This window comes from Alligator mississippiensis, chromosome 7 (genome assembly GCF_030867095.1).
Source record: "Alligator mississippiensis isolate rAllMis1 chromosome 7, rAllMis1, whole genome shotgun sequence".
In the NCBI taxonomy this organism is placed as follows: domain Eukaryota; kingdom Metazoa; phylum Chordata; order Crocodylia; family Alligatoridae; genus Alligator; species Alligator mississippiensis.
The window spans coordinates 22413658-22441072 of NC_081830.1; the positions used below are offsets into that span (position 1 = coordinate 22413658).

Consider the following 27415-nt stretch of genomic DNA (forward strand, 5'->3'; position numbering starts at 1 on the left):
TAGACTGACTTGTTCCCATTTTCAGTCGCACAGGGAGACGTAGGATAGGCTTATTTAGGATGTCCGGGCTGCTCAGTGCCTTGCCCCGCAGTTTTTCACCGCCCAGACAAAAGGCTTCTGACCCAACACCGGCTCATAAAATGGAAAGGGGGAGGGAAACACTAGAGGGATCCTTTCACTCCTGCTCTCAGCAGAAGCTACTGGGACAAGGGATTTGGAAAAGACAAAATCACTCAGACGCCTTGTCCACTAGGTCACGAGGTTTCAGCTGGGCCCCCTTGCTTTCGACGCTACCTTTTTAGGCAGAATCTGGGCGGCTAGACCCAGCCTTAGTCTCAGGCCTGGTCAGTGGCTCATTTTTCTAAATGCGCACACACACACACATTCATTCAATAGCCAGATAGAAAAGACAAAATCACTCTGAAGCCCTGTCCACTGGGTCACGAGGTTCCAGCTGGGCCCCCTTGCTTTCAGAACTGCCCTGTCAAGCAGAATTGGGGCGGCTGAACCCAACCGTAGTCAGACTTGGTCAGTGGCTCATATTTTTAAATACACACACACGTGAATGCATTCAGTCAGCCAGACCTCCTCCCCCACACCGCCTTAGTTAATTAACTACAAGCACGATGTGCTGTTGGATGAAGGTGCTTCAAACAGTTTCTCCCTGAATAAAACGTACGTTACCAGACACAAAATCGGATCCTTTACCAGACAGAAAATTTTAGCTGGCAGGAAGGTTCAGACTGACCTGTTTTAACAAGGTTCAGATCCAGTTACCACGGCCAAGTTGGGAGCCTAAGGAAGTCCTCCTCCGAAACCCCAATAGAGATTTTGAATTAGGTCTCTTACCTCTCAAGTTTGGCACCTCAGGGTTCGGGCGGGGGCAGTCTGCGGTCCTCCTTCCTCAACACGTGTTCTGGATCCGAGTCACGGCACCAGGAATTGTTGTGGAAACACAGGCAGCATACTTTTGGGTCAGGTCAGCAGAAGCTTTTATTTAAAAGAAACTACAGCTGTAGCGGGGACTCCAAAGTGACATGGATCTCCCAAGCACTTGGAAGGGGTTCCCTCCCAAGAGTAAAATCAGGAGGCTTATATACTTTTTAACAGTTGCTTACAACTCACGTGATCATATAGTGAAATTAGCTAGAAAAGCAGCTATAAACATTACTTCATTACTTCTTTGCTGTTATCAGGATGAGAACTATGGAGGAGACAAGGGAGAAATAACACTCCCTGCCTGCACCTGGAAATCAGAGTTGTACATACTTTTTGCTATCTTCAAGGCCGCGGTGAGCGAAGCAGTTGCAGAGGAGTTACAAAGAACAAACACTTTCCCTTATCTGTTCTACTGTCCAGAGCCAGCAATTCTCCACAAAGCGGTTATGTCATAACTCAAATGATCAAAGTTTAAGGAATTTATTTTTTTTCTGATTCCACAATAGTGACCTGTTATACATTGCTATTTTGAAGAACTGCTGTTGTATTTGCTACTTTTGACACTTAATTGTATGAAGCTCCCACAAGGCTTGATTCTTCCATATGTACTCCGAGTAGCCCCTGTGACTACAAAAGGAGAGCTGACATTTAAGAATACAACTTGACCAACAGATATAAGACATTACAGTATCTGGCCTGTACTGAATAAAGGCTGAAGCATGGCTTTGAGAGCCAGAGTCATATTTTTGGAAGTGGAGGCATTGCATTGAGGAAATATAAACTGTAGAAGGGGACTTATAGCTGGGCATAGTGTTAGTGAGGTTTTGGAACAGCCATCCAGTCAAAGACTTAGCTACTTTTAAAACGGAATTGGATCAGTTAGGAGGGATTATGTGATATGGAACCTACAATAGCAGAAGACTTGGACTTTGAGATCCAGGACGTCCATTCCAGTATTATGTTCACAGGGTATGAACTCCCTTAGAAGCTGATTCCAACCCACTAAAATTTGAGCAGAGACTTCCATCAAGCCCCAGCTTTGCAGCCTTGAAGTGCTAGTAATTGTGTAGTAAGGACTACTTCCCATTCATGACCATGCAAGCCTACCAGGCCACATCTGCTCCAGCATGTGGAGTCATTTTAGCCATCCATGTTCTTTGCATACAAGGCCCAAACACAGGTCCCACAGCTGCCTCCTATGCCAGCATACAAGGAAATAGGAGCACAGGTTCTTGCTAATGTATCCTTGCCTCAGTGCTACTGCACATTTGTCTAGCCTTAAAAATGCAGGAGTCTGAAACACAGATGGTAGAGTTTAAAAACAGGACACAAAAAACCAACCCAGAAACCTACCACAACATGTTTCTAGGAAATCTCCTGCACTGTTTTATTCCAGGGTAAAATACACACATTGTTAGGGTGGTAATAGTATCAAATGCATGCGCACGCGTGCACACACACATACAGAGCAACCATTTGCATTAGGCTAATTCAGCAAAATACAAGGCAGAGACAGTAGAGATGAAGTGGCAAGAAGGTTTTGTTATTGCTCATACTCCAAGAGTAAAAACCCAGAGCTAGAACAGAAACATATTCCCATTGAAAAACCCAAGCAAGTGCTTAGTTCATATACAATTCTCATGACCCAACTCACTGTTGCCCAGAATAATTAATTGGAGCCTCTGCTTCCTTGCTCCATACCACGTGCAAAGTAGAGGAGATGCACTAAGCCTCAGTCTTCTCTTGCTTACACTGTATAAAGGTCAGAAATAATTTCAATGAGATCAGTTGCATTGGGTTAACCAAAAATCAGACCCTACCATTCTGACCAGCTAACACTTACGCTTTACACACATCTAAAGTGACCACAAGAGAAGCCAGGCAATAATGTGTGGATTTCTACATTCAGGTCTGATCCTGAATTGCGAACTCACTGAGAATCAGGGCCGTATAGCATATGTTCATAAGGAAGCTTTTGTTCCAAGTATTGTATAATCACTTCTTTTGGAAAGTGGCTCAACAACAGGGGTGGATTTGAAACATGTTTTGTAACAGCCTGGAGATGACCTTCCAATCTGAATGCTGACTAAGGGAGATGGGGTACAATCCTTTTAGAGCAAGGAGGCTGTAAACAGAGCATGAGCTGGGAGAAGTGTCATTTGAAGATACTAGCTGTTGCATTCAGACTAGTTAGAAAACAGGATGCTATCTTGCCATACATTTCAAACAACTTATACAATAGTAGTAACTGCAAAGCCAACATTCAATATCTGGGAGCTAATTAAATAACGAGCCATTCTTGATCGCTTGTGAATACACATGCAAAGTATTGTTATGTCACTGAAACTGCATAAAAGGTTTTGTCTGTGTTGCACTTCCACTGTTGCCTGGGAATAACTGTGCCCCCTTACTTCCTATAAAGACTACATGTACTCAGTAGCACACACATAGTCACTATAGTATGTATTAAACTTACGCAAAATGAACATCACTGTTTCATGTGTGCTCCGTCCCCAGTTTGATCTACAAGGTTATCTGTACAACAAACAAGCCTGTAAGTTCATTCTTAACACCACTAGCCTTTTTTTATCTACTTTTAGAAAGAAAATTATTTCTCTTTACTCTGAGTTGAAAACCTTTCCATTTTAAATCTGTATGTTAGTGTTTAAATAGTGTCAAAACCCAAATATGAGAGAGAGCTGTCACTGTACTACTATTTTCTTGAAATCACTTTGTTTTCCTCAATCATTGCTAAGTCAGTGGGGGCATCCTATCACCGTTGAAAATTATGGGAAAATTAGAGGGCTATGTTCTCAGCAGCTGCAAATTGTCTTGGATCCCATGTCAATGAAATTACATCAAAATCAGCTGAGGAGCTCCCCCCCCCCCCCATTTAGCACATATAGTAAGATGCGTGACCGTTTCACGTCTGGTATATGCAAGACATAATCACGCACAACTTCCCTAAGACAGCAGAGGCACAGCTTTAGACTTTCTGCTTCAGAAGCCTTTACATTGAGTCAGAGGAGAATCTTCTTCAGCTAGCAGCATAGGTATCATGGTAGAGATTTGAGCAGTTTTAGTTCCAAACAGTAAAAGGCAGTGATATGCAGTTTATACACACATATACAACAATAGTTTAAATCAGTGGTTCTCAACCTTTTTGGACTCCAGGCACCCTTTACAGGACTTGAGACACCCTTCCATAACTTCTGTGAATTGAGTGGCACCCAATTAAAAAACAAACAAACCAAAAAACAGATTTTTATATTTCAGTGCTTGCCTCCTTGCACAGGGACTGGGCTGTAGGGATGGGGGATTGTGCAGGCAGGGGCAAGTCTGAGCCTGATTTATCTGCTCATCTCTTCACACCTCAAAGGACCCTTCAAAGCATCTGGCAGCATCCTGGGGTGCCCCACTTCCCTGGATGAGAATCACTGGTTTAAATGCTGGCATCTTTGACATGGCCTGACATTTGTAGGGATATACTATACACTCTTGCTTTAGGAACATATGACTCTGAATTCCCCTTCAAGAAAAAGCACTTATAAATGCAAGTAAAATAAAGCAGCTATTTGTTTTCCTAATTCAGTGCCCTCAGCTTTGCTCTGGTTGTTTGAAAGACCCTGTATTCCGCATCAGCTACACAATACAGCGTTAATCCAGATGAAAGAATAGAGGCAACTTCTATAGCACATCTTTCCCTTTCGGTTCTTATGTGGTGGTCATAGCTAAGAAGTTTTCCAGAAGCACCTAAATTCTGGGGATTTTCAATTCTGGGGGAAGGAAGAGAAGGAGGTGGGTTGAACGCTCTATCTTAGTGCGCAGATCACTATACAGGTATGCAGGAGAGCTGGGTTTTAATCCTGGCTCTATCACTGGGTAACATTGGCCAAGTCACTTTACCTCAGCTTCCCCATTTACAAAGTTGCACTTAGGATGCTGATCTCCCTTGAGAATGACTGATGAAAAAAAGTGCTGTGCAGGTGTATGGCATTAGTAGGTGCTTTGGAAAATTTTATCTTAGATTTTTAAGCAGTGCTGAAACACCTTTAAGACAAATATGAGATGTAGTGTGCTCAAGTTTGCTCAGAGGCACTTTCTCCCATGCCTGGTTAGTACTGGACAGACCAACGTGGTAAAAAAGGAAGAAGTTTGGTTTAGACCCACACAACTGGTCATCAGCTGTAGTTACCAAAAAGATGGACCCCAGCCATTCAGGTAGTACAGATATGGGCAGTACTGGTAGCCATTATACACAGAGATCAGCGAGGCCCTGGAGAGGTCCTCCCCTTTCAGGGCTGGGAGAATGGAGTTCTTATTGAGTCCACCAAGCTCGGAGGCTAGCTGCTTCCTCTTGGTTTTGTACCTTCGGTTTTGGAACCAGATTTTGACCTGGGTCTCTGTGAGCTTCAGGTTCTTTGCTAGGTGGGCTCGTTCTGGGGCCGACAAGTATTTTTGGTGACTGAACTTCCTTTTCAATTCGATGACCTGCATGTGAGAGAAGGCTGTCCGTGAGCGCTTTTGCTGCTTTTGGGTTCTTTGGGTACCAGGTAGAGACTTCAGAGGGCTTTCGCAGTCCGACAGGTAGGACTCCATGTGTACATCTGTAGGAAGGGAACAGGTCTTGTTATACGTTAGAAAGGAACAACAGCTTGTTTTCAGGCATTGTTTTCACATTTCCCAGGTTATCTTTGTTTTTCCTTTAAGTTCCCCCTCCCCTTGAAACCTGGATGCAACACTTACTCCATTAAGTGTTTTTTAATGTCCGTTTGTTTTGTTTTTTCCTGCTCAGGAATTACTGTATTACCCATACCACTATGTTGTCAGCTTGCAGGACTTTGTCATAGATCCCATAATATGGGCAGACTTTCCTTAACGCCTGAGCTCCTGCATTTGTGAGTCTCATTTCCCCCCTCCCCTCCCATCTTTTAAAACAAAAAGCTAAAGCTTCTACCCTTCTGTTGTTGTTAAAAAGCAAGTGCATCCAAAAGAGCAAACAGAGAAAAAAGAAAATGTTTTCAAAATCATAATAGTCATGAGTCAGTCTCATGACTGAGGACATATTTCCCAAATTTTCTTTTAATGCTTCAGGCTGGCTACTAAAAGTCAGTCCAAGGCCACGACAACAGATCCTGAGCACTTGCTACTCCCACTGAAATCAGAATATGATGTCTCCTTTCTACAGAGAGAATGGCAACGCTCCTGCTGAAAGCAAGATCTGGCTTTCTAAATTCAAGTTTTTGCACTAGGTCAATCAAAGCTTTTCTGTTGCAAGACCAGCTTCTGGTCTGTCCAGAGGCTGCTTTTTTTGCTGATGAAGTCTTTTAGGGAACAGAGGGAGGCAGAGAGAGATATACCAGTATGCCAGGAGCAAAGAAATAAGGTCTTGATGCTACTTTGTAGGCTGTGGCTGCCAACTCTACCCTTCACTCTTAGCTTATTTTTCGGTATAATCAGTCTGGCCTGATCCAAACTGGTGCTGAGCACCCACCAAACATCAGGAGCTGCAAGTAAATCTGTATGTTTCAGTATTTGGCCCTTTACACTTAAAGCCCAGTCTGAAAGGTTTCTTAAAGGAATAGCATCAGGTTATTATTAAGGACAAAATGTTCTTCCCTGTTGACAAATGATGCCAAGAACTGAAAAACAAGAAAAAGGTTAGACTTTTGTTATTAATTTTGTTGCTCCAAGTAGTAAGAGAAGCTGGTTTCCTTTGTTTCCTGCAATTTCCCTGCTACATTTTCCTTTTAAAATTTTCGCACTGCACTTGGCATGTTCCAGATGAGACTCATAAGCCAGATTCTCAGCTATAGCATTGAATGGAGTCTGTCTGAATGACACCAGCTGCAGAACTACTTTGGTGGGGGTGGGGGAAAAGGCAGTATATATGAGAGTCCTCAAAAATCCTTAAAATTAAAGTAGTTGTTTGAAACATTCCTTTTGGTTCTAGACTTCGTACAGTCCCATACCAGATCTTCCATCCAAGTTCATTTTGACAGTCTCCCTTAGCAATAAACAGTGAGTCATTGTTTGACTCTGTTATTAATTATACAACAGCTTGGGTGCCCCACCAAAATAGGGACCTCTTTTTGCAAAGTAGCTTACAGACGTAACAGATCAGTCCTGCTCTCAAAGACTGTGTTTGCTCTCTCTGTCCATGTAAACACAAACTCTACCCACCAAACAAAACTCAGAAGCCTTCAGTCCCCAGAGAGTAATTTTAAAAGTTTCATTGCTTCAGTCACACCAAGAGTTTTAGGACCTGTCAGCCTGTAACAGCTGCTTCTTCCCCAACTCCCTTTATGAGCTATTTGTTTAAAACGATGTCCTCCTGTCTTTCAAGACTACTTGGACAGTGAATATCAACTCCATATTCTCCATCCCATCCTGAGCTCCTAGAAACCCCACAAGGTTCAAGGAATGTCAGCAATGGGGCTGGAAGAAGTACAACTATCCCATCCCTTGTTATTTATATATTGGATTAGTGCCTCAGGCCTCACCCATGGACACTGAAACAGAAGACCATCCAGCCCCAAATAGGAGAAAACGGAGTTAAGACCTGAGGATGACTCAAAGTCAGCAGGAGCCCCTGATTCAACAAAAGAAGCAAGGATTTTTTTTAAAGTAATATTCCTGTGTGAGAGGCAATGCAGCTGTTGCAGAGGAGTGCCCATCTGTCCAGCTGCTGGAGCACTACAGCATCTTGCAGGAGAGCTCAAGGGCAAGCTCTTCCGAAACCTCGCAGTGACAACCGCTCCGCGAAGTTCCCCACTTTAGGTCGAGAAAACTCGGGTTTGATTTCGGCCGGGAGCGGGCGGGAGTGCGACTGCTTTGCGGCGGGGCGAGGGGGAGAGTCCGCCTTGCACGGGGCACCGGGAAGAGCCTTGCAGCCACCACGTGCCGGAGGACGGGGGCTGTCCCTCCACCTCATCCCCTTACCTGTGCCAGGATGCTGCCGTGGCTTCTCGTGCCTTCGTGCTTGGCCTGGCGGGGCCCCCGGGGAGGCGGGGCGCCCGTCGCGGGGCGGCAGGGCAGCCGCGCTCCGGCTCTCCGCCGCCGGGCTGCAGGCAGCGCAGCAGCGCCCGGGCTTGCAGCCCCTGCCCCGCGCCCCGCCATCCCCCAGGATGTCTTGGATGAGGAAGGAGGTGAGCGGCTTGGAGGAGAGAGGCATGGGCGGCCGGGAGGTCTTGGGCTGGGCTGGCTCCGGGCGGCTCTCGCTTTCCTGCTGTCCTGCAGGGAGGACCCAGGCGCTCATCTCCCCTGCCCGCCCGCAGACACTTTCACTTTCTTACTTGCCCTGCTTTGCATTTATAAGCGAAGCAGCCAGCCCTCCTGCCTCTGATTGGTGCCCCTGGCGCAAGTCAACGCCCTTGGAGAGCTTCTGGGGCTCCTGCAGCTCCTTGTCTCTGGGGACTTGCAGCATCCTTTTGCAATCCCTTCCCTAAGCTCCTCTCCTTTCTGCACCAAATTGCTCCTATTCCAAGGGTGTTGGTTGTAATTAAAAAAAAAAAAAAGATTTACCCAAAAAAACTTGTGCTCCTCTTCTAAGCTGTCCATGGGTTTATGGTGCTGTCCATCTTTCTTGTATCTGAGCACCTCCCATGAACAACGAATAGTCTTCAGCAGATTTCATTGGGTCTTTGGCATCGTTTTCTTCGCAGGATCCAATCTCTGCTTGAGGTAGGGGTCTTAGGACAGAGGTGGTGTGGTGCGCATCTTTCTGTGTATCAGTATCTCCAAAATACAGTTCAAACTCTGGGTGCATCTTTCCCCCTCATCAGGCTGATGGCCTATTCAGTATTAATAATGCTATTGATGCATGAGAAAGGGTAATAATTAGAGCTATTTTGAGAACGCAGGGGGGTTATTCCACAGACGTTTTGAAGGAACTAAAATACTGTTCTCATTTAATTCGTTTTGTGAAATGTATTGGGTTTTCATTGAAAAGCCTGAAACCCAAAAAGGATATAATCTGTCAAAAAAAAATCTTTCTGGTTTATTCCTATCTGCAAGGCTTTAACATCTCTAATAACACTTTATATTAGCATTTGCTACCATTGTCAGAGATCAAATACGGGGGAAATTCAGGATGATTCTTCATATAAATTAAAGAGATAGCTTCCACTCCCTGCAGGATGGGAGCAAAATTATGCAACAGGAATGTTGTGAGATTTAATTCGTGTTTTGCAAGATCCTTGACTCAAAGGCACTGGAGAAGTTCAAAGTATTATTATTGACTCTAAACATCAGAAACCTAGGACTCTGACACTCCAGAAACTTAAAATTTATTAAATAATGAATTCCTTTTTTTTTTTCCATCTGGGTTTTTGAGCTTTTAGAGTTCATGTTTTCAAGCAGTTTCCCTGAACTGTTAATTATACATCCCTAAAATAATTCCCTTCCCTTCACTGAAGTTACACCAGGGATGAATTTGGTAACCACACAGTTTTGGTGAGTAGCAAACATTACAAGAAAACGGATGCAAAACTGTGCTGAATGGGGTAAAAGTCGGCCTGAACTTCTGTTGAGTTCCTTGGAAAGGGGCTCTTTGAGAACAGAATTTGGCCCCAAGGTTTATATCCTTAATTTCCATAAAGGTAAAGTTCTGTTGGCTCCAGTGGAGTGAAGCTAATTCACCTAAGCGGAAGAATTGGCTCCACATTTTTAGTCTGATATATTTGTGTGTAGTCACTGATATCATGAAAAAGCTGTTTCACTCTGAGAATGACATTAATTTCACTGACACCCTGTTCCATCCTTAAATCCCTACTGACCCCCAAAAAGTCCAAAACCACCCCCTGACCTCCGCCACCCACCTTGAAGAGTTTCTACCCCAAACCAGGAGGAATTCCAGAGATTCCCCAAAACCCACCAGGGACTCTGCTATTGATTTTACATAGAAGACTTTCAGTCACTATGCTGAAGCATGGCAGCATAAAACCTGAAGATACAGAGACAGATAAACAGCCTGCTTTTAACATCTCTAAACTGTTGGCACTGTTTTCTGCAGGCCATTTTGTATCTGGAATTACATCCTCAGAGAGCTTCAGTCACTCCAATAACAACTCAACCTCATTATACTCTTATCACATAAAAAAAGCAATTTGGAAAGATTTATGAAGCAATAGGTGGCTATCAGTATTTTTCCATCGGTGCCCCCCGCAACAGGCCCTCTAACCTCTATCCTCTTGTCATGGAAACACATGCAGCATACTTTTGGGTCAGGTCAGCAGAAGCTTTTATTCAAATGAAACTACAGCTGTAGGAGGGACTTCAAAGTGACATGGATTTCCCAAGCACTTGGAAGGGGTTCCCCCCCAAGAGCAAAATCAGGAGGCTTATATACTTTTTAACAGTCGCGTACAACTCACGTGATCATATAGTCAAATATGCTAGAAAAAGAAACTATAAACAGTACCTCATTACTACTTGGCTGTTATCAGGATGAAAAGTATGGGGGAGACGAGGTGAGTTCACAAGGCGAGAATAACACTCCCTTCCTGCACTTGGAAATCAGAGTTGTACATATATATTTTTTCTGCTATCTTCAAGGCCACGGTGAGCAAAGCATTTGCAGAGGAGTTACAAAGAACAAACACTTTCCCTTATCTGTTCTACTGCACAGAGCCAGCAATTCCCCACAAAGCAGTTATGTCATTTTATAACTTGTATGATCAAAGTTTAAGACATTGATTTTTTTCTGATTCCACAAGACTTTCAGTCACTATGGTGAAGCATGGCAGCATAAAACCTGAAGATACAGAGACAGATAAACAACCTGCTTTTAACATCTCTAAACTGTTGGCACTGTTTTCTGCAGGCCATTTTGTATCTGGAATTACATCCTTAGAGAGCTTCAGTCGCTCCAATAACAACTCAACCTCATTATACTCTTATCACCTAAAAAAAGCAATTTGGAAAGATTTATGAAGCAATAGGAGCCTAACAGTATTTTTCCAACGGTGCCCCCCACAACAGGCCCTCTAACCTCTATCCTCTGCTTCTGGAGAGCAAATTAGGATCCAGTTCTGGCTGCCCAAAAGTTTAGACTGTATACAAACTGGATGGCCTACAAGAAACTTCCTACCCAATCTGCTCAACAGCTTAGCCAGAAGTCCTCACCTGTAACAGACATTGGGAATGTTTGCTTAGGACAAAGAGAGGTGACCTTCTCACACTCTGCTGGCCAGAGGGAGTGACCAAGAGTGTGGCGGCTGGGGTGACATGACATCTCTTCCCCCTCACATTCCCCCAGCCAATATTACAGATTATTTTGTTTTTAATGTATGCAATGAGCATGATAATATTATTAGTTACCACAGGGTGAGTCCAATTCTCCGTCTTTAGACTGTGAATCAGAGAGAGCAGCACTAAAGTCAGTGGAGTCAGAGAGAGAGAAATCTCAAGTAAAAGTGGGGAAAAAAAGCCTGATAGAAATATAAACCCAAGGTTCTGAAAAGCATCTCTCCAGAAAGATCTGCACTGATACTGATCTCGGTCATGCAATGTGTAGCAAGGAAGGCGTTTAACAATCAGTGTAGTTATGTCAATTTAAATCTCCACCCACGTAACATTTGCGTATAGACAAGGCCTCTGCAGATATCACAAGTACCTGCACTGAAGTTGGTGGAATTATGCTTGTGTAAAAAAAATCCAGTGCAAATGAAAGCAAAATCACTTGGTGGAGTCGGAGGTAATAGTTCCACAACTGTTAAAAGTCCAATGGGACTTAAGCTCCTAAATCCCTTATACACTTTTAAGATTGGCCTCGCTAGGTTTTTAGAGCTAAGCTCAGAGTCAAACTGATCACTTATGTCTTTCATTTGAAGTACTGGCTTTGCTGTTACTATTCCTAATAATCCCTAGCACTTGTACTTGATCCCTGAGATCCTTTGGGAAGTCTTTGGGACTGTTGTCCAAGTGCATCTGGAGGATGCTTTTAAGTGCACGGAAGGCTGGGATAAATCCACTGTGCAGCTCCATAACGAGTCTCAATTTCCCCATTTCTCTAAGTGAATGAAAGGCAAGTGCTCAGTAGTGATGGCAAGGAGGCAGAAGGACATTGGCTCTCTTCCTTTCAAGAAGCAGGATAACCAAGTAGCTGAAACTGGACGGAGATTCAGATACATTGAACTTTTGTTTCTTTTCCCGAAGCACTTATAGCTGCTCTCTCCCTTCATTAGTTTTTGTTGGGCACGAGTCATTTGATGGGAAGAGCCTCTTGTTTTAATGGGAGTACTTGGGCTTTTTAACAACAGATGCCAAGGGTCATCCTTGGTGTAAGTTCACCGACTTCAGTTGAGGCTAAGACTCCAGACTCTCAGGCCAGCACTCTGACCATTTGACCATGCTCCCTTCCCAATCACTCGCTTTGCAGGTACAGAACCCCTTAGTTCAATTTTATCCAAGCACAAGCATGCCTTTGTGCTTGGATAAAATTGAACTAGGGGGTTCAATTTGTTTAATTATTTGCTAGGTTTAAGCCATGACCCGTCTTTTCCAACCAGGATGGTAAATGTAGGGCAGAGCACTTGAAACCACTTGAGAATAAATACCACATAGCTCAGCACAGGACCACAGACCAGCCACAGAGAAGTTGTTAGCTGACTTAGTTGAAGTCAAACAAAAGGTAGCTCAGGGTGGCACTTTAAAGACGAACTGGTTCAGAGAGGCATGAACTTTCATATACAATGATCTGCTTCATCAGGTACTAGGAATGGGTTGGTAGAACATGAAATTGCAGAACAAGAAGTCACCCACAGACTGGATTATATTAACCACTGTCTCAGCAGGGGCTACAGCTTCGTATCTTATTACCTGGACTAGCTGTTTACTTTGGTGTCCTTCCAGGTCTTAACTTCCTTCTTCATCTTAACTGATTTAATCAATCCATTTATTACCTCTTAGTATATCCCCTCCCCTTGTCCCTTTCCCTTCTATAAAGTAGCCTTTCTTTCTGCCAGGCTGTTCCTAGCATCTGACAAAGTAAGCTGTTGCCTCTGAAAGTACATGGTTCTCTGAAACGGTTAGTCTTTATATAAAAGGTGCCATCTCGCCCTGCTTTTCTGTCCAACTACTAGCTAACATAGTTAACCACCTTTGTAGGATTTTCAGAGATTCTGCAGGCGGACTGAGCAGTTTGGCTGCAGGAGTGCCCCTTGGTGGACACTTCATGTATTGTGCAAAATCCATTATAGTGTTGATTAAAATCTTTGCTGCTGCGAATATGAGTGTGTGACACTTCTTGCTTGCTTTTTAATTTTCCTTGTAATGTAGACCAGTACATATAATGCAAGGTAGGTTTTCTTAGGAGTGAGGAAAGAGAGCAGACTTAAAGACATGCAATGCACTCCAAAATTGTGGATTTCTCTACAGAACAAGACAAACTTCAACCTTGGGCTAGGTATTTCTGGAGACTTACCAAAACAATAATTTTGAATGAATTATTGACAGCAAATAAAGAGCTTGACATGCTGCAATCAGCAAGCTTGCACATAAACCCCTGACTTCCAGTGCATATGGCTGTCCTAGGGAGTTTTGATGGTGCAATAGCTACCTGATTATGTCTTACTGTGCTTCTCATAGAATGGGTCTATGCAGAGCCTAATAGATTTTAACTGCCTCCAGGGACTCAAAAGTATTGCTCATACGAGTAAGCCTGGCATGGTATGTTGCCTGTTGTGAATACTTGGATATGCTATTGGTTCTCTGGTTGTTCTGAGGTTTCATTAGTTGACTCAACTTGAAACCCTGTCTTCAAAGCAGAAGGACTGTACATCTCGCAGTGAGCAGAGTTTGTAGCCATCCTACTGCAATTTCCAGTCATTGACTATTTTTTTGTAATCTAAGCATTCTGGGAAAGAGGACGATTCTCTAACAATGCATTTGGGGACAGATCGCACAATGCAGATCTCAATCACGTGAATTTGGGTGACAAAGGTGAACGCATGATCCTTTGACAGAGGTCAATATCTGCTCCTTTCAATGACTGCTGGTGCAGTTGTTAAGTCATGGCTGTTTTACAGCCTCTGTGAAATGAGTCTGATGGGTCTCTGTTCTATTTTGCAGATAAAGAAAGAGCTTTGCTTATTCCCTAGGCCTGCTAATCTGTCACTTGTCACTAATGCTTGATTAACTGCTCAATTACAACTAAATAGAGCCTTGTAACCGCATTGTCCTAATTTGTCATGCCTACCAGCATACACCATACATGCTGGACAGTGGCTAAGATGGTGATGTGCTGAGACCCTGCTAACTAGTATTATTTCACTGTTTTTCCTTTTATTCTTCCCTCTATCTGTATCCATTTCTTGTCTTAGGTGGTAAATTTTGGTGATCAATGACTGTTTTTATTCTAGACATCGCACAAACAAAGAAATAAAAGATCATGGGTGGGGTTTCTGGGATATACAATAATACTAATGAAATTATAACAACCAAAAAGCCGAAAATACATTTGTCACGCTACTGTATTTTATTTTTAACCTGTATTTTATTTTTTAAAAACCAAACTATTGAATGCAACTATGTCAGAAAGCTGTAAAAATCCTCACGGCTTCACTGGACACAGCAGAAGACATTATAGAGTTAGCACATTTTGAACGTTCAGAACTTGCACATTTTGGAAGTTAGCACATTTTGGAAGTAGCACATTTGCCTTAAGATAGGAAAAGATATTTGAAGAAAAAAGCATTAGTTTCCTTCAGGTATCATTTCCCCTCCAGATGAACACTGAGAGAATGAAGCTGCATGGAAAGGTAAGCAGCTGGGTGGATCAGTCACAGCCACACTAATTAGTGGAGCTCAACTGACTGGAATCAATGCTGATTGATGCCACCTGAGGAGCTGGCACAGTCTTGGCAGGATGGCAGTGGCTAAGGGACAAACAGAGTATAACAGATTGTGGTACACCATTTGGGAGTTTTTTTTAAACAGACTTGGAGCTGCTCCTTTGCTCGGTTTGATCTTACAGGTCCTCAGTGGACCTGCAGGAATATTGTTATGCCTTTGTTACTGAAGGGGAGCTGCAGTCCGCAGGGATTCACAATGAGATTTGCAAAGGGCCGGCAGTGCAATTTAAGCATCCAATGCACTCTTTGAAGCCTCTGCCTACCCATGCAGTCATCTGAAGTTTGTTTCCACCTGTGCCTTTTTCAGGTAAGCTCCCCTGTTCGGTTTCTGTGCATGCTCAAAAGAGTTTCAGTCTTTTCAAGGCTGAGTAGCTTAGTGCTTTTTTCATGCTTCAGTGCAACTGGGATCCACAAACGAGGTATTTCCCCCCAGCCCTCTGTACAGTCTCTGAGGAGCGCGGTGTGGGAGGCAGGCTCTGGGCATGTAGCAGCAGCCACAGCTTTTATTCAAAAGCGTGGCTGGAGGAGGTGGTGATATCCTTTATTCAGCAGGCTGGTGGCTAGAGCATTCAACTAGGATGTGAGAGACTGGGGTTTGTTTGTTTTTTCTGTGCCTGAGAGGGTTTGAACACCTCTCTCAGTGGCCAGGATAGTGCACCAATCAACAGGCTATAGGGACTGACTGAGTGGTGTGGCAGTGGAAAAGAGACACTGACCTCTACTTGGTATAAAAGAATTACAGATTTTCCCCCACAGAGGGTTAGCAAGTTTCTTTAGCCTAGTGGTGAATTCATTCATGTGGGAGGGAGGGGACATGTCCATGCTCCAAGGCACATTTATGTATTTTTCCATAATACCCAATAGATTTTGGATAAGGGACAAATAGGTTTTAAGAAGCAGCCTTGTTGATAGAGTTTCCTTTTTAAGTATCCTAGGCAATTCTCTGCTCAGCCTGCTGCAGATCCTGTTCTGAGATGTTGAACTCTCCCTCGGGCACTGTAGGGAGCCTCTGCTCCTGCCTCCGGGCTGTGGTTTCCATTCTGGGGAGCCTAAAAGTTAGGCATTTGTGGCTGTAGCCCTTTGTGGCTATACCCTCAAGTGACTGGGGGGGGGGGGGTCGGGGGTCACACTGGATGTCGTCTCTTGCATGTTCCATTGTCTTGTACTGTACCAAGAATTTTCCTTAGCCCTTTGCTTTCAAATACTGGCAGTCTTATTTCATTTCCCTTTGTCAACATCCAGGATTCACATCCATATAAAAAGGCAGGGTAAACAATTGTACTATAAAGCTAAATTGTAAGGTTTCCTGAGATTTTTTTTTTTTTTTCCCTTCATGCCATTATTTTATCTAGGTTTAACTGGCACATGTTAGCACTATCAATTCTTGCCTTGATTTCTTCAGTTAACTGATTGCCATCAGTGCTTATTGCTTGGGTTAAAAATATCTATAGATATACCTAGTCTTAATTTTGTGATTCAGGGTGCCAGAAAGAAATTTGCTCTGTGTAATTGCCCTTTTTTTGCGTTCAAGTATTTGTTTACTGTCTGCTGCAAGACGTGGAGTGCCGGACTGGTATGAAACATTAGTATACTCTGATATGGCAACTCCTGTGTAGTGTCTGTCCAACAGCTTCAAATGTTACTGGTGTAAATGGAAATTGGTGAAATAGGTGATTAGTTTAGTATCTACCTGAAGCAATCAAAAATTGAGAGACAGGCCCTCAAAAATTAGGAAATTTGGCGTAAGCATCTTATGAACTTTAAAATTAACCTCGGATTGTGTGCGTTTCTTTTCACTTATTTATTTAGCCTTCAGGCTTTTCATCAAGACTGTCAGGGTTATAAATTTGGAATATTTTTCTGCCTAAAAACTGAAGTGTTCATGTTATAACCTGACTACTAATGTGAGACCTTAAGGAAAGGCTCCAAATATTGCGAAGACATCATTAAAATGGCCAGAGCTGGCAACAGTGCTGGGTACGTTGCACGTGTTTACCTTTTGTGTACACTGCATTCCTAAAAGAAAGGGAGCCTGTAGCACTAGGGCTAGAAAGAAGACTGAAGACAGATTGGATCTCAGGATGTTCCCAAAAAGAGCTTGGATAGCATAGGGCTTGGGGAGCCAGCCTGTCTGCAATTTTATTGACTTATCTACCTAGTCTAGGTGAAACGTCAAGCCTTGGGATAGGCAGGAAAGTGAACAGCACTATCTCTCAGAGGGATTTTTGTTGTTTTGGTTTAGATGTCAATTAGGTCCCATTCGGGAAGTGAGTGAATGCTAAAGAGTGACAGGACTAGGCCGGATTAGAGATAAAAGCCTAATTGCCTCCTGAAAGTCTCTCTTGGGCAAATGCTTTGAGGACAACAAGTTGTCAGGAAGCAGGCTAAGGGGCATGGAGCAGCTACGAGCAAAGGCAGAGGTGGCACGGAGGGAGATGAGCCGGCAGAAGGTCCTGGACCTGTCCTGTCTTCACCCTGCTGCAGGGTTGGGAAATATGCAAAGATAATAACCCGAGTGGAAATTTTGGACATTTCCAAGGATGGTGCTCTGAGCTTAACTTCTGGGACTCTTCCCCATGTTTTTTTTCTCCAGAGGATGATGGGACAACTCCACTTACCTTCATGCAGGGTCTGCTGAGTATGAAGCACCCCTGGAAATTCAGCTTCTTACTGCCAGTTTCTCAAAAGAGCTTATTGCCCCAGCTGAGGAGGAAACCATGTCTCAGAAAAATATTGGAGATTTCAAAAAGCTTAATTGTTCCCAGTTGGAATGGGATATAAAGTCAACATTTCTGACAAGCTGGGCATAGGGAAAATTCGGTTCGGGTTAGTCGAACCATTTCACTTTGATTTGAACTCATACATGTGTGCTTTTTTTCAAAAGCATACTGTAACCACATCAGCGTTTTTAAACAAAATGTTGTTTCAGTGTGGGAGGTTAAGGAGGAAGGGAGAGTTTCTTTTGTGTGTTGACAATGTCAGACTTTAAATTCGTATTGAGAAAATTTAATCTGAAATGATCCATTCCAATGAAAAAAATCAGTATTTTTTCTAGTGGAAAGAGAGAGAGTTCACTCAAAGAAAGATGGGGAATGGGAAATTTCAGTCATCTGTGTACTTAGCATAGTACTAGTTCCTCTGTACATGCCTTAACAAGGGCTGAGCTCTTTAAAAAAAAAAAAAAAAATCTTGCTTCTAATTGTGAGTTTGAAACATTTCAGCATCTGGCTACTAACTGCAGTGGTTTACCTCCTCTTCCTCCCTATCATTTTTATTTAAGAATGGTGTTTCTCAAACTGTTAATGATTAAAGGAAAAATGGCTTTCTTTTTCTATCTCTCTCAGTATTGAGTTACTTAGTTTTGTGCACAGATTCATAGATTCATAGACTGTAAGGGGTTGGAAGGGACCTCGCAAGATCATCGGGTCCAGCCCCCTGCACTAGCCATGCACACTTATTTGCAAACGCTACCAAAATTTTACATAAGCACCCCTCCCCATTTGTCAGAGTATGATTATAACAAGGATGCTTTTATTTCAATGTAGCTAAATGTGTACTATGCTACTCTCAGATCTTTGAGGTGAAAAAACCGTGTATATAAATGGAATTTAAATTGTGAAATGTACTCTAAATTAACCTCAGGTTTGAAAGCATAGATTCTAATCTTTACAAAATCTCCAATTACTGGATGTTAATTGTGTGTTTTTCCTGTCTTTACTTTCTGCTTTCTGTTAGAAAACTGCCCGGGGGGGGAGAGGAATTACTAGAACTATAAGTTTGTAACTGTTTCATTTTCACTATCTACTGTGTTGGATTTTGCTGGTGATAACAATTTGGAAATGGCAAATGTCAAAGAAATGTTAGAGAATATGTGTGGAGAAGTGAATTTTGTGCATGAAAAAGGGACACAGTGGAAATTTGATTCCTAATTACTCGTCCATTAGGGACCAGAAACATCACCATGTGACCTTGTGTCCACTTAAAAACTAAGCAAGCAGTCCACATTTCAAATGCTCCTGAAACTGTATTCAGTATATAGTTTCACATAGTAACAAATAATTATGAGGAAAGTGGAAACTAAGTGTTAAACAAATATTAAAGTATTAAAATGTAAAGAGAAGTGCAAATGTCTTGTAAACTAGTCTCCAGGACAGTATAGTTCAGTCCAGTGTTGAGCAAGTATAGTTAAAACTAATCTAAAATGCACTGAAGTCACAGGATGTCTTGCAATGGGTTGGGGATCTCGAGGGGAAGGTGGAAACAATATCCAGGTTACAAGCCACATTTATTATTGTAACTATTTCTCTAGTGGCAACATTCATGATTGGGCACCTCATTGTCCTAAGATTTGTACACACAGAAATAGTCCTTGAATTGCAACAGCCCTCTAGATCGGTGCCCTCAGGCAGGGTGGATGTCAGCTGCTAATGGGCAGCCAAGTTTCCACTGGCTGCGTACCATCTAGCTGCCCCTACACTCACTCCAGCTCTAGCAGAAACCGCATGGACCATGCTCCCAAGGCATGCTGAGAATGCCTCTTTACTGTGAGAACTCTTATCTTTCCAGTCTCCTCTACAACAGAGCCAGGCTCCAAATAGGTTTGGGACAGCATAGGTGTGGCTCAGCTTTCAAAACAAAATCTATTTGGAGTGATATCACTCTACTTCCATCTACTACACGTTGTGTTGCCACAATTGTGATCTCAACCAGGATGGAGATTCTGTTGTCCTAGGTGTCGGATATATGTGATGTAATGGTATTCTAAGTGAAATAACACCTCTTTCCTTCCCTGCACTCCCTCTTCCTGAAAACAGAATTATAGCTTGAGACTGTCCTCCAAAGAGTTTCTGAACAAAAGCACGGATATTAAAAACAACCTGGTATCCTGCACAACCTAGTATCCTGAGACCTCAGATGAGTGGAAAAAAAAATGTGCCCGATTCTCTTTTCCCTTGCACCAGTTTTAGTTAAGTAAAAGGACTATGATCCAGGAAGTGAAATCCAGATTAGGTCCGGAGGGCAGAGTTCTCCCACATGTAAGGGAATGCAGCAAGAGAGAAATGGCTCACCCAAAATACAGGGGTTGGATCAGAGGGTATGGGTGTCTTCCACAGCATATGGCATGTCTATCAGTAAAGTAGAGCGAAAGGTATATCACACACCTGCTTTTCAAGCACTATGTTGTGCCCTAGGCTCTGTCAGGCCACAACATGCACCATTTCATTTTGAACCTCTCAGTGACAGCAACTATGCTTTGCCAGAGGGTCTGGCAGAAGAGTGGCATGGTTTCACTTGACACATTTTGTGATTTTTTTTTTTTGGTTTTGGTAATTACCCTTGCTATCCAGGTAGTTATCCACACCTATGGCTTTAATATTTCTGTAATATTGAGGATAAGCCTTGTGGAATAACATTATCACTTAGGAGAGTGGTGTTCAACAAGAAACACTTTTCAGATATGAAGACGAAGTCTCTGACTCCAAATGCACATTTTGGAAATGAGACTTCAGCATCTCTGAATAGCGCTGAATGGAAGCTGTGGGCTAGAACTTGCACAAGCAGAACTTGGCCCTGTGTATACTGACTGCACGGTGTAATGTCTGTACACCCATCTTGAATCACTGGGACCTGCATGGTTGTTTTAATGGCAGCTCTATGTGGATACAAATGAGGCCCAACATGCTTATGTTAGGCAAAGCAATTTGTAAAACAGTGCTCACCTTGATGTTGTGCAGAACTCTGGAAAAAAAATTAGAACTATTAAGACTTTTTTTTATGCGGGGTCCGGAAAGTCCCTGCTGACAGCTGTTCCCTTCTCAGAATTAGTTTTCCACTTCTAGCCATTCTGACATAGAGAATATTTTACATAGTTCTTCATTGTTTGTTTGTTTTAATAATGCATTCAAATAAAACCATGTCCTTAGGTATGGGAAGGGTAATTTAAAAACACGTCCATGATAGCAATCACTGTAACTATCCATAACAGATCTTGTGTCCCTGAAAACTGACACTTTACAATCATCATCACTATGCTGGTATGTTTTTAGCCTTGTTCCTCAGCCTGAGTGTTCCCTTCTCCCTGATTTTAAGTTCTTTATACCTGTAAAACAGTTCACATATGTTGGACCAGATCCTCAGTCAATGTAAAATGACATAGCAGCATAGAAATCAGTGTAGTTTGGCTGACTTTTGCCAGCTAAGGATATGACCTGATAATCAATAACTAACCAACCCTCACAATTTCTTTAAGCAGCTGGTATGTATAGTAGCCATGTTATACACAGGGAAAAGGAAGCAGAAAAGTAAAAGCCTGCTCCTGGATTAGAAATAGGAGTTGATGTCGGAGATTAGTATTCCACAGTTAGTCTTCCATTCCTGTGCTCAGACCCCTTTTTGTCCTCTTGATAACCGAAATTTATTTCCACGTAAATTCTATTTTATGCTAATATTGAGCTAGGAAGGATGAGCAGGAAAAGTTAGAAAAAGGAATTGCAGAGGTTGTTGAAAATTATATACTGTTATCAACTTATTTAATTGAAAAATTACACAAAGGAAAAATGTGTGCTGGGAAAAAAAAATCAAGTATTATATACCAGAACTATATTCCAGAGGATGAGAAAGGAGCTCTAAGTCTTAAATAAACCATTCATATGAAAGTAAATGCACAGATGCATGCATGGTCTCTGCTTTCAAATCACCTTTGGGAAGGCACCACTTTATTGGGATGTCCTTGTAGCCTGGAGAAGCAAATGCCTTTTGGGGTGGGACAGAGAGAGGGATGCATCTGAAAATTCCTGTGTTAAATAAATAATCAGTAATTCACTTTTCCAGTTGTTGCAGCTTGGTAGTTTCAAGGGCCCCTTATAACCCTGTGTCCTTTAAGCAGCAGCTTCAGTGGTGAGCTGCAGCAGATTGCTCTTGTAGCAGACTGGGATTGTGCAGGAAATGTCCAGATACACAGAGCAGGAGAAGCCCTTCTGAGCCTCTGAGCCTCTCTGGCTTCAGTCTGTGTCCTGGATGGTTCCAGTGGCGGTATTGCTCAGGGCACACATCTTCCAGGTAGTCCTAATGTCCCACTTACCACGCCCTGATCCCTGCTGGTAGTGTGGCTTGCAAGTGGCCAGGCTGGTTCTGAGCAGCGTTAGACATACTAAAGCTCATATTCATGATGTGACCAGCTGGTGTAGCACTAGTTGGCACAGAGGGCACCCCAGCATAACTGCAGTTGTAGTTAGCACTGTACGGGCTGTTGCTGTAGCCACTGTAGTAGGTATTATAGGAGTAAGGGCTGAGAGCAACATTATAAGGGGAAGTGTAAGCCTGGGAGCCCCCAAGGCATGGTTTGCCATCTCTGACCAGTACAGGTACAGCAACTCTCCTCGGAGGGAGGGGGTGGGCAGAGAGCTCCAGGGATTTATCTTGCCTTTGTCTTTTGCACTTGTATCTCCTGTTTTGGAACCAGATCTTTACTTGAGTGGAGGTGAGCTTCAGCATGCTAGCTAGGTGCTCCCTTTCCGGTGCCGAGAGGTACTTCTGCTGTTTAAATCGCCTTTCCAGTTCAAATACTTGAGCTTGGGAAAACAACACCCGGGGTTTTCTCCTCTGCCTTTGCTTGGGGCGCTCACAGGGGTCCTCCTCCTTCTTCTCCATCTCGAAAGACTCGGCAATCAAACACTTTCCTGAAAAACAGGCCAAGCACAAAGCCAAGTGAGACCTCTTCTGTTCCATGCCCATAAGGGTTAAACACATTTGAGCTGCATTTTTCACACTTGGGCTGTGTACAATGATGGGTTTTTTGTGGGGTGGGTGTTGTGATCACTAATTGTAGACTACAGATGATCAAGCTAAATTCCGGAACTAGTTTAAACCTATTTTTTGGGGGGAGCTTATTTTTTGCTATATAATAACATGTAGAAAATGTCTATTAGTACAACTAATTGAGCCACCCCTACCACAAACAGCCTGCAGTTTATAGTAAAAGCTGGTTAAACTAGAGCAGTCTTTCCATTAATTTAACAAAGGGACTTTATCAAGCTTAGCTTACTGAAACTAGTTACATTATGAAAAGAAAGGGTGTTTTCATGATGTCTTCTGTTGGACCAGCTCTATACTTGGAAAGGATATAGGACAAGCTTTCTGGCACAGTGTGAAAGGCACTTTGTGCTTGAAAGCTTGTCCAATATCTCCCCCAACTATACAGTTGGTTTAATAAAAGATACCACAAGAAAAACCCTTGCCTCTCCTACATTTTCTGGTGCATCAACAAAAGCACACTCCAACCTTTGTTACCAGTATTATACCATTTAAAATAATGGTATATTAAAACAAAACTTTCTTCCCTTACATAGCCCTGCCTGCTTCACTGGGATTGATGAGCAAGATTTGATCCTCGGAGAATATAAAATGGAAGGACTTATGTCAAATGTAAAACGCCTTTTGCTGTGGGGGTGTATGTACACGGACAGAAGGGCACGGGCAGCTGAGTTTGACATTGAACTTCCGTGCCTTCCTGCTGTGTCCCAGGACTTTTTAGAGTCGATACAAGGAAAACGAGGACACGTTGTTTTTTTTTCGCTGCACAGGACTGCAAAGCCTCGGAGCCGGCTCACGTCCACGGCGATGTCCTGCCTTTGCAGCACCTGTTACAGTCCAGAAAGATTGGTTTTGATTTCGTAAACTAGCCATGTAAGCGCCGAGGGCGTTTACAGCCGGGGCCGCTGTCTGTCCCGACTTCCAGTTCTGCAAGTCCTTGATCCCGGTGCACGGGGATCCCTGGGCTTCTTGCCTTAGCCGGGGTCAGGGAGGCAGGATTTGTCCCCCGGGTGACTTACTGTCTCCCAGCAGCCTTCCCTGGCGCAAGCTGCCTGCAGGAAAACCCCGCAGGACCACAGCGCTCCTCCATCCTCTCGCCTGACTCTTAAAGCTTCTCCTATTTCTTCCTCTGGCCCATCTCACTGCACTTGCGGGGAGCTGTTCCGACTTCATTTTTCTCCTATCAAAAGCCGGCAAGCAGCTAGGAAAACATGCCTAGCCCTCTTACTCGTGCGACAAGGAACTTAAGAAATAACTTGCGTTCTGCAAGCCGGTATCCGGGGGTTGATTTGCTGTTGCCTATCCCTGCCTGCCCTGCCCTTGCGTGTTAACTGCCCTGCACAACCCGGCATTTAGTAGCAAAAACCAAGGGGAGTGCAGAATAATATGCCGGCCGAGACCCACATTTATTTAGCAGCTATCGTAAATCCCATCCTGCACTAACAGGACTTGTTTTCGGTTTGATTTTTTGTTGTTGTTGTGTTTTTTAAATCACGTCGTGGTATTGAAAATAGCTCTGCAGTTGGCTGGACGCGATTAATGCGAAGTGCAAGAGCATCACTGTTCTCACAGGCTAAGGCACTGGGGATTTGTGCGTCTTTCCGCGAGGGCCGGAGATCTCCGTCTACTGAAGTCGGTAGCTATCCCGTGCGCAGAGGTAGAGGATAAAGTATTCTGTAGCAAGTATGCACAGTCTTCGTGTGTGCGAATATTTGTTCATATCTTAAAAGCACTAAAGGATACAATGTTGCAGGGGCGTAGGTTGTAGCCGTCTTGGTCTAAGGGCACCGGCGGACACCGGACCCGATCTCTTTTATTAGAGTTGGTCTAATATTTATGTGAGCTGGTCTAATAAAAGAGATCGGATTTACCCAAAGAACCATGTAACGTTGCCATGCTCCCCTTTGGTGCACAATACAGCGAAAAATAAAAGGAGGGGACTCGAAAGCAAAGGAATAAAATGACCGTCAACTATATATCTTTAAGGAGCAGTTTTAGCAATGTAAATATTATTATTATTATTATTATTATTATTATTTCTCTCTCTCGTTTGTGTGCGTGGTTTCACGTCCATAGTCAACATTTCAGTATTGCATCGCTCCTCTGAGTGCTGTAGAGCATTAATAATTGCGTGGACTTGTTACTTACTCTGTGAGTGATTTCTTTTTTTTTTGTTGAACTTCTTAAGTAAAAGTCAGCAAACAAAAGGCCACGCTGTTAAAATCACAATTAGGGGGAAATGAAATGCAGGTTTTGGTGATGTATTTATTTTTTAGTTTGCCGTTTTAAAGACTTAAGCTTTTAAATACCAGCTTTGTTCATGGAGTGCACCTGGATCCAGTGCAGAAAGCAGGGGGATGCATCCTCATCCCGATACAATCCTCTCTCCTCTACTATTAACTCTTCTCGCTGCACCTGTGGGGTACCTGACTTTTTGTCTTGTATGTATTCCACCCTCTTGTTGTATTTTAAGACTCTGTACATAGTATTAGACGATTCCAGTGGCATATATATCCCACCGGCCTATTCCTCCCGTTGCTTCACTCTACAAGGATTGCCATGTTGTTAACCGGTAGCTCTTAATATAGGCGAACCCCAAGAGAAGGCGTGTAAGTGATAGATAGCGGGTGTTTGGAGCCAGATGCAAGTGTTTGTCGTGGTGTGCTTGTCTCGCAAAAATCAAGGGGCAGTGTGAATCTGCCTGAAAACCCCCACCGTGCAAGCCCCTAGAGAGGTCTGCCCGCACGAGGGAGGCTACAAGGCACCTTGCAGCCAGCAAGCAGCAAGTACTTTAGCTCCGCCCGGACTAAGCATGTTCCTGCACCCCAGCTTTTTATTTATTTTTTGTTTCGCTGTCTGCATCGCTGAATCGTTTCTAAAGCGGATTTCTGGCAACGCAGGAATGCAACAGCCTCTCCCCCCAATCCTAAACACCGATCCGGGATATCCTTGGGGGAGCAGAGGGGCCGTGAAGTTTATAGACCGGATCTCTGCCACTTCAGCATCCTCCAAGACCAGCGGGAGCCACCAGCAAGACTCCAGTGGCTTTGGGATCCGGCCCACAGCTCGTGAACTTACCGAGGTCCATCTCCTCTTCCTCGCAAGAGCTTCGCAGGAGATCGTACTCCTCCTCGCTCCGCCGGCAGTTGCCCCGCTGCTCCACCTCTCCCTTGAAGGAAACGTGCTCGGAGCTGTAAGCGGGTCCTTGCTTCTTGTGCATGCAGGCAGGGGGCAGCTGCAGGGCAGGGGGCTCCTGCAGGCCCTGGGGCAGGAAGCCTGCAGGGTGCTCCAGCTTGAGGATGTCTTTGACCGAGAAAGGGGTGGAAGTGACCGGGCTGGGCAGCATCCTCAGGCTCTGGGGGAAGAGAGGTCCCTCCACACTGGCCGATTCCGGGCACGGTGGAGCTGGAGCCAGCAAGAGCCGCTCCCCAGGGGAGCACAGGCGGGAGCCCCCGAGCCCTGCGGGGTGAGCGCCCGGCCGCGGTCTGCGGTTCCCCGGCGCTCGGCTGCCTCTGCCGCGCTCCCAGGTGCCTCCCAGCTGGGAATGGCAGGGCATCTTCCGAAGGGGCCATTGGTTCCCGCGGGACACGTGACTGCCCCTGGCCTGTCTCTCTCCCTCCCCCCCCCCCCCCCCCCCCCCCCCCAGCTCGGGGGTATCAGGCGGATCGGGATCCATCAATACCGGTACTGGGGAGGGGGGAGGCATCTCGCCAGGATGAAGGTCAGCCCTGTGACTCTTCTGGGTGGGGGGGAATGTGGGGGGGGGATGATAAAAATAGAGCAGCTCCCCCCACTTAGGACAGAGAGGCATCGCAGTGTTTTAGGAAACCTCTTGTGGCATTACTAGGAGTCTCTAATCCGGCCAACGAAAGGATAGATTTAAAAAAAACACAAAACCCACCCAAAATCACAGTCCTGCATACCGCTCTCGGCCTGCCTGGGTTGCGATTGCACGCGCAATCCGAGAGGTGCGCACGGGGCTGCACAGGCGGGCAGACGAGCTCCGGTCCGGGGGCCTTGGTGGGGCCGACGCGGTGCCGTGCGGGTGAGGGGGCCTGGGAGCGCTGCTCTTTGCACTGCGGTGCATGGAGGGGTTGGGCTGCTTGAGCCCTTCTGCTGCCCGGCCGCATCGGTGACACTGCTGTGGCACCCCGTCCCGCTGGGTGGAAGCGCTTGCCCGATACCAGTGGTGGACGATTTCCCATTTTGAGCAGTACCAATGTTAGGAAGAAGCCGCCACAACCGGGGCGGGAAGGAAGAGCGAAGTGGCTACTGGGCGCTGTCGGACGTGCTCGTTACTGGGAGCAGTCAGGAAGGGACGGGTTTCGGTATATATTGCACCAAAAAGAGCCTCCAGCCGGCATCATCTTGGGCGCAAACCACTGGAAACCCTTGAACTCGGGGCTGTGAAGTGGCCAAGTCCTGTTCTGGAGCCGGGTGGGCGAGGTGCGAAAGGGACCTTTTGAACCTGGGGGAATATCAATCATAACTGGTGGCATTTTGCTGCTGCCAAGCCTCCCCGAAGTGCTCGTCTCTAACGGGGCATGTTTCTTAAACCGCCCCTCATTTGCTCCGTCCTGCAGGGCACGTGCAGAAGTGCCAACAGCGGGTGGAGCAATGAGCGTGCTTAGCTGAACGGGTTGCACGTGGGCAGGTTGCTAGTGTAACTCTCCAGGGAACTGCCCATGGGCGCTTCTGGGCGCCGCCGGCCCGGTCCTGAGAGCCGCGCTCCGCGGGTGATGGGAGCTCCTGGCCCGGGCTGAGCTCCCTCCCGTCGGCCCCCCAGCAGCAGGGCTCGGCAGGAGCCCTCG

At 44.7% G+C, this 27415-nt stretch overlaps 2 protein-coding genes and 1 long non-coding RNA gene across 3 annotated transcripts in view; 1 reads left to right on the plus strand and 2 right to left on the minus strand.

Moving 5' to 3' along the window:
- Nucleotides 1-975: 975 nt before the first annotated feature.
- NKX3-1 (NK3 homeobox 1) lies at nt 976-8241 on the minus strand. Its single transcript, XM_006274643.4, has 2 exons — nt 7882-8241; nt 976-5546 (listed from the first exon to the last, which is right to left on the minus strand). Exons 1-2 carry the CDS (start codon nt 8195-8197, stop codon nt 5131-5133), a joined length of 732 nt encoding a protein of 243 aa, XP_006274705.2. The 5' UTR covers nt 8198-8241; the 3' UTR covers nt 976-5130.
- LOC109281947 (uncharacterized) overlaps nt 7999-27415 on the plus strand; it is a 149082-nt gene continuing 129665 nt past the window's right edge. Inside the window, exon 1 of the long non-coding RNA XR_002088776.2 lies at nt 7999-8087. This is a non-coding gene — a long non-coding RNA (uncharacterized LOC109281947). The remainder of the gene's footprint in view (nt 8088-27415) is intronic.
- On the minus strand, nt 20431-26170 carry NKX2-6 (NK2 homeobox 6). The gene is made up of 2 exons (XM_019482455.2): nt 25683-26170; nt 20431-22471 (listed from the first exon to the last, which is right to left on the minus strand). The coding sequence occupies exons 1-2, from the start codon at nt 26158-26160 to the stop codon at nt 21870-21872; spliced, it is 1080 nt and encodes a 359-aa protein (XP_019338000.2). The 5' UTR covers nt 26161-26170; the 3' UTR covers nt 20431-21869.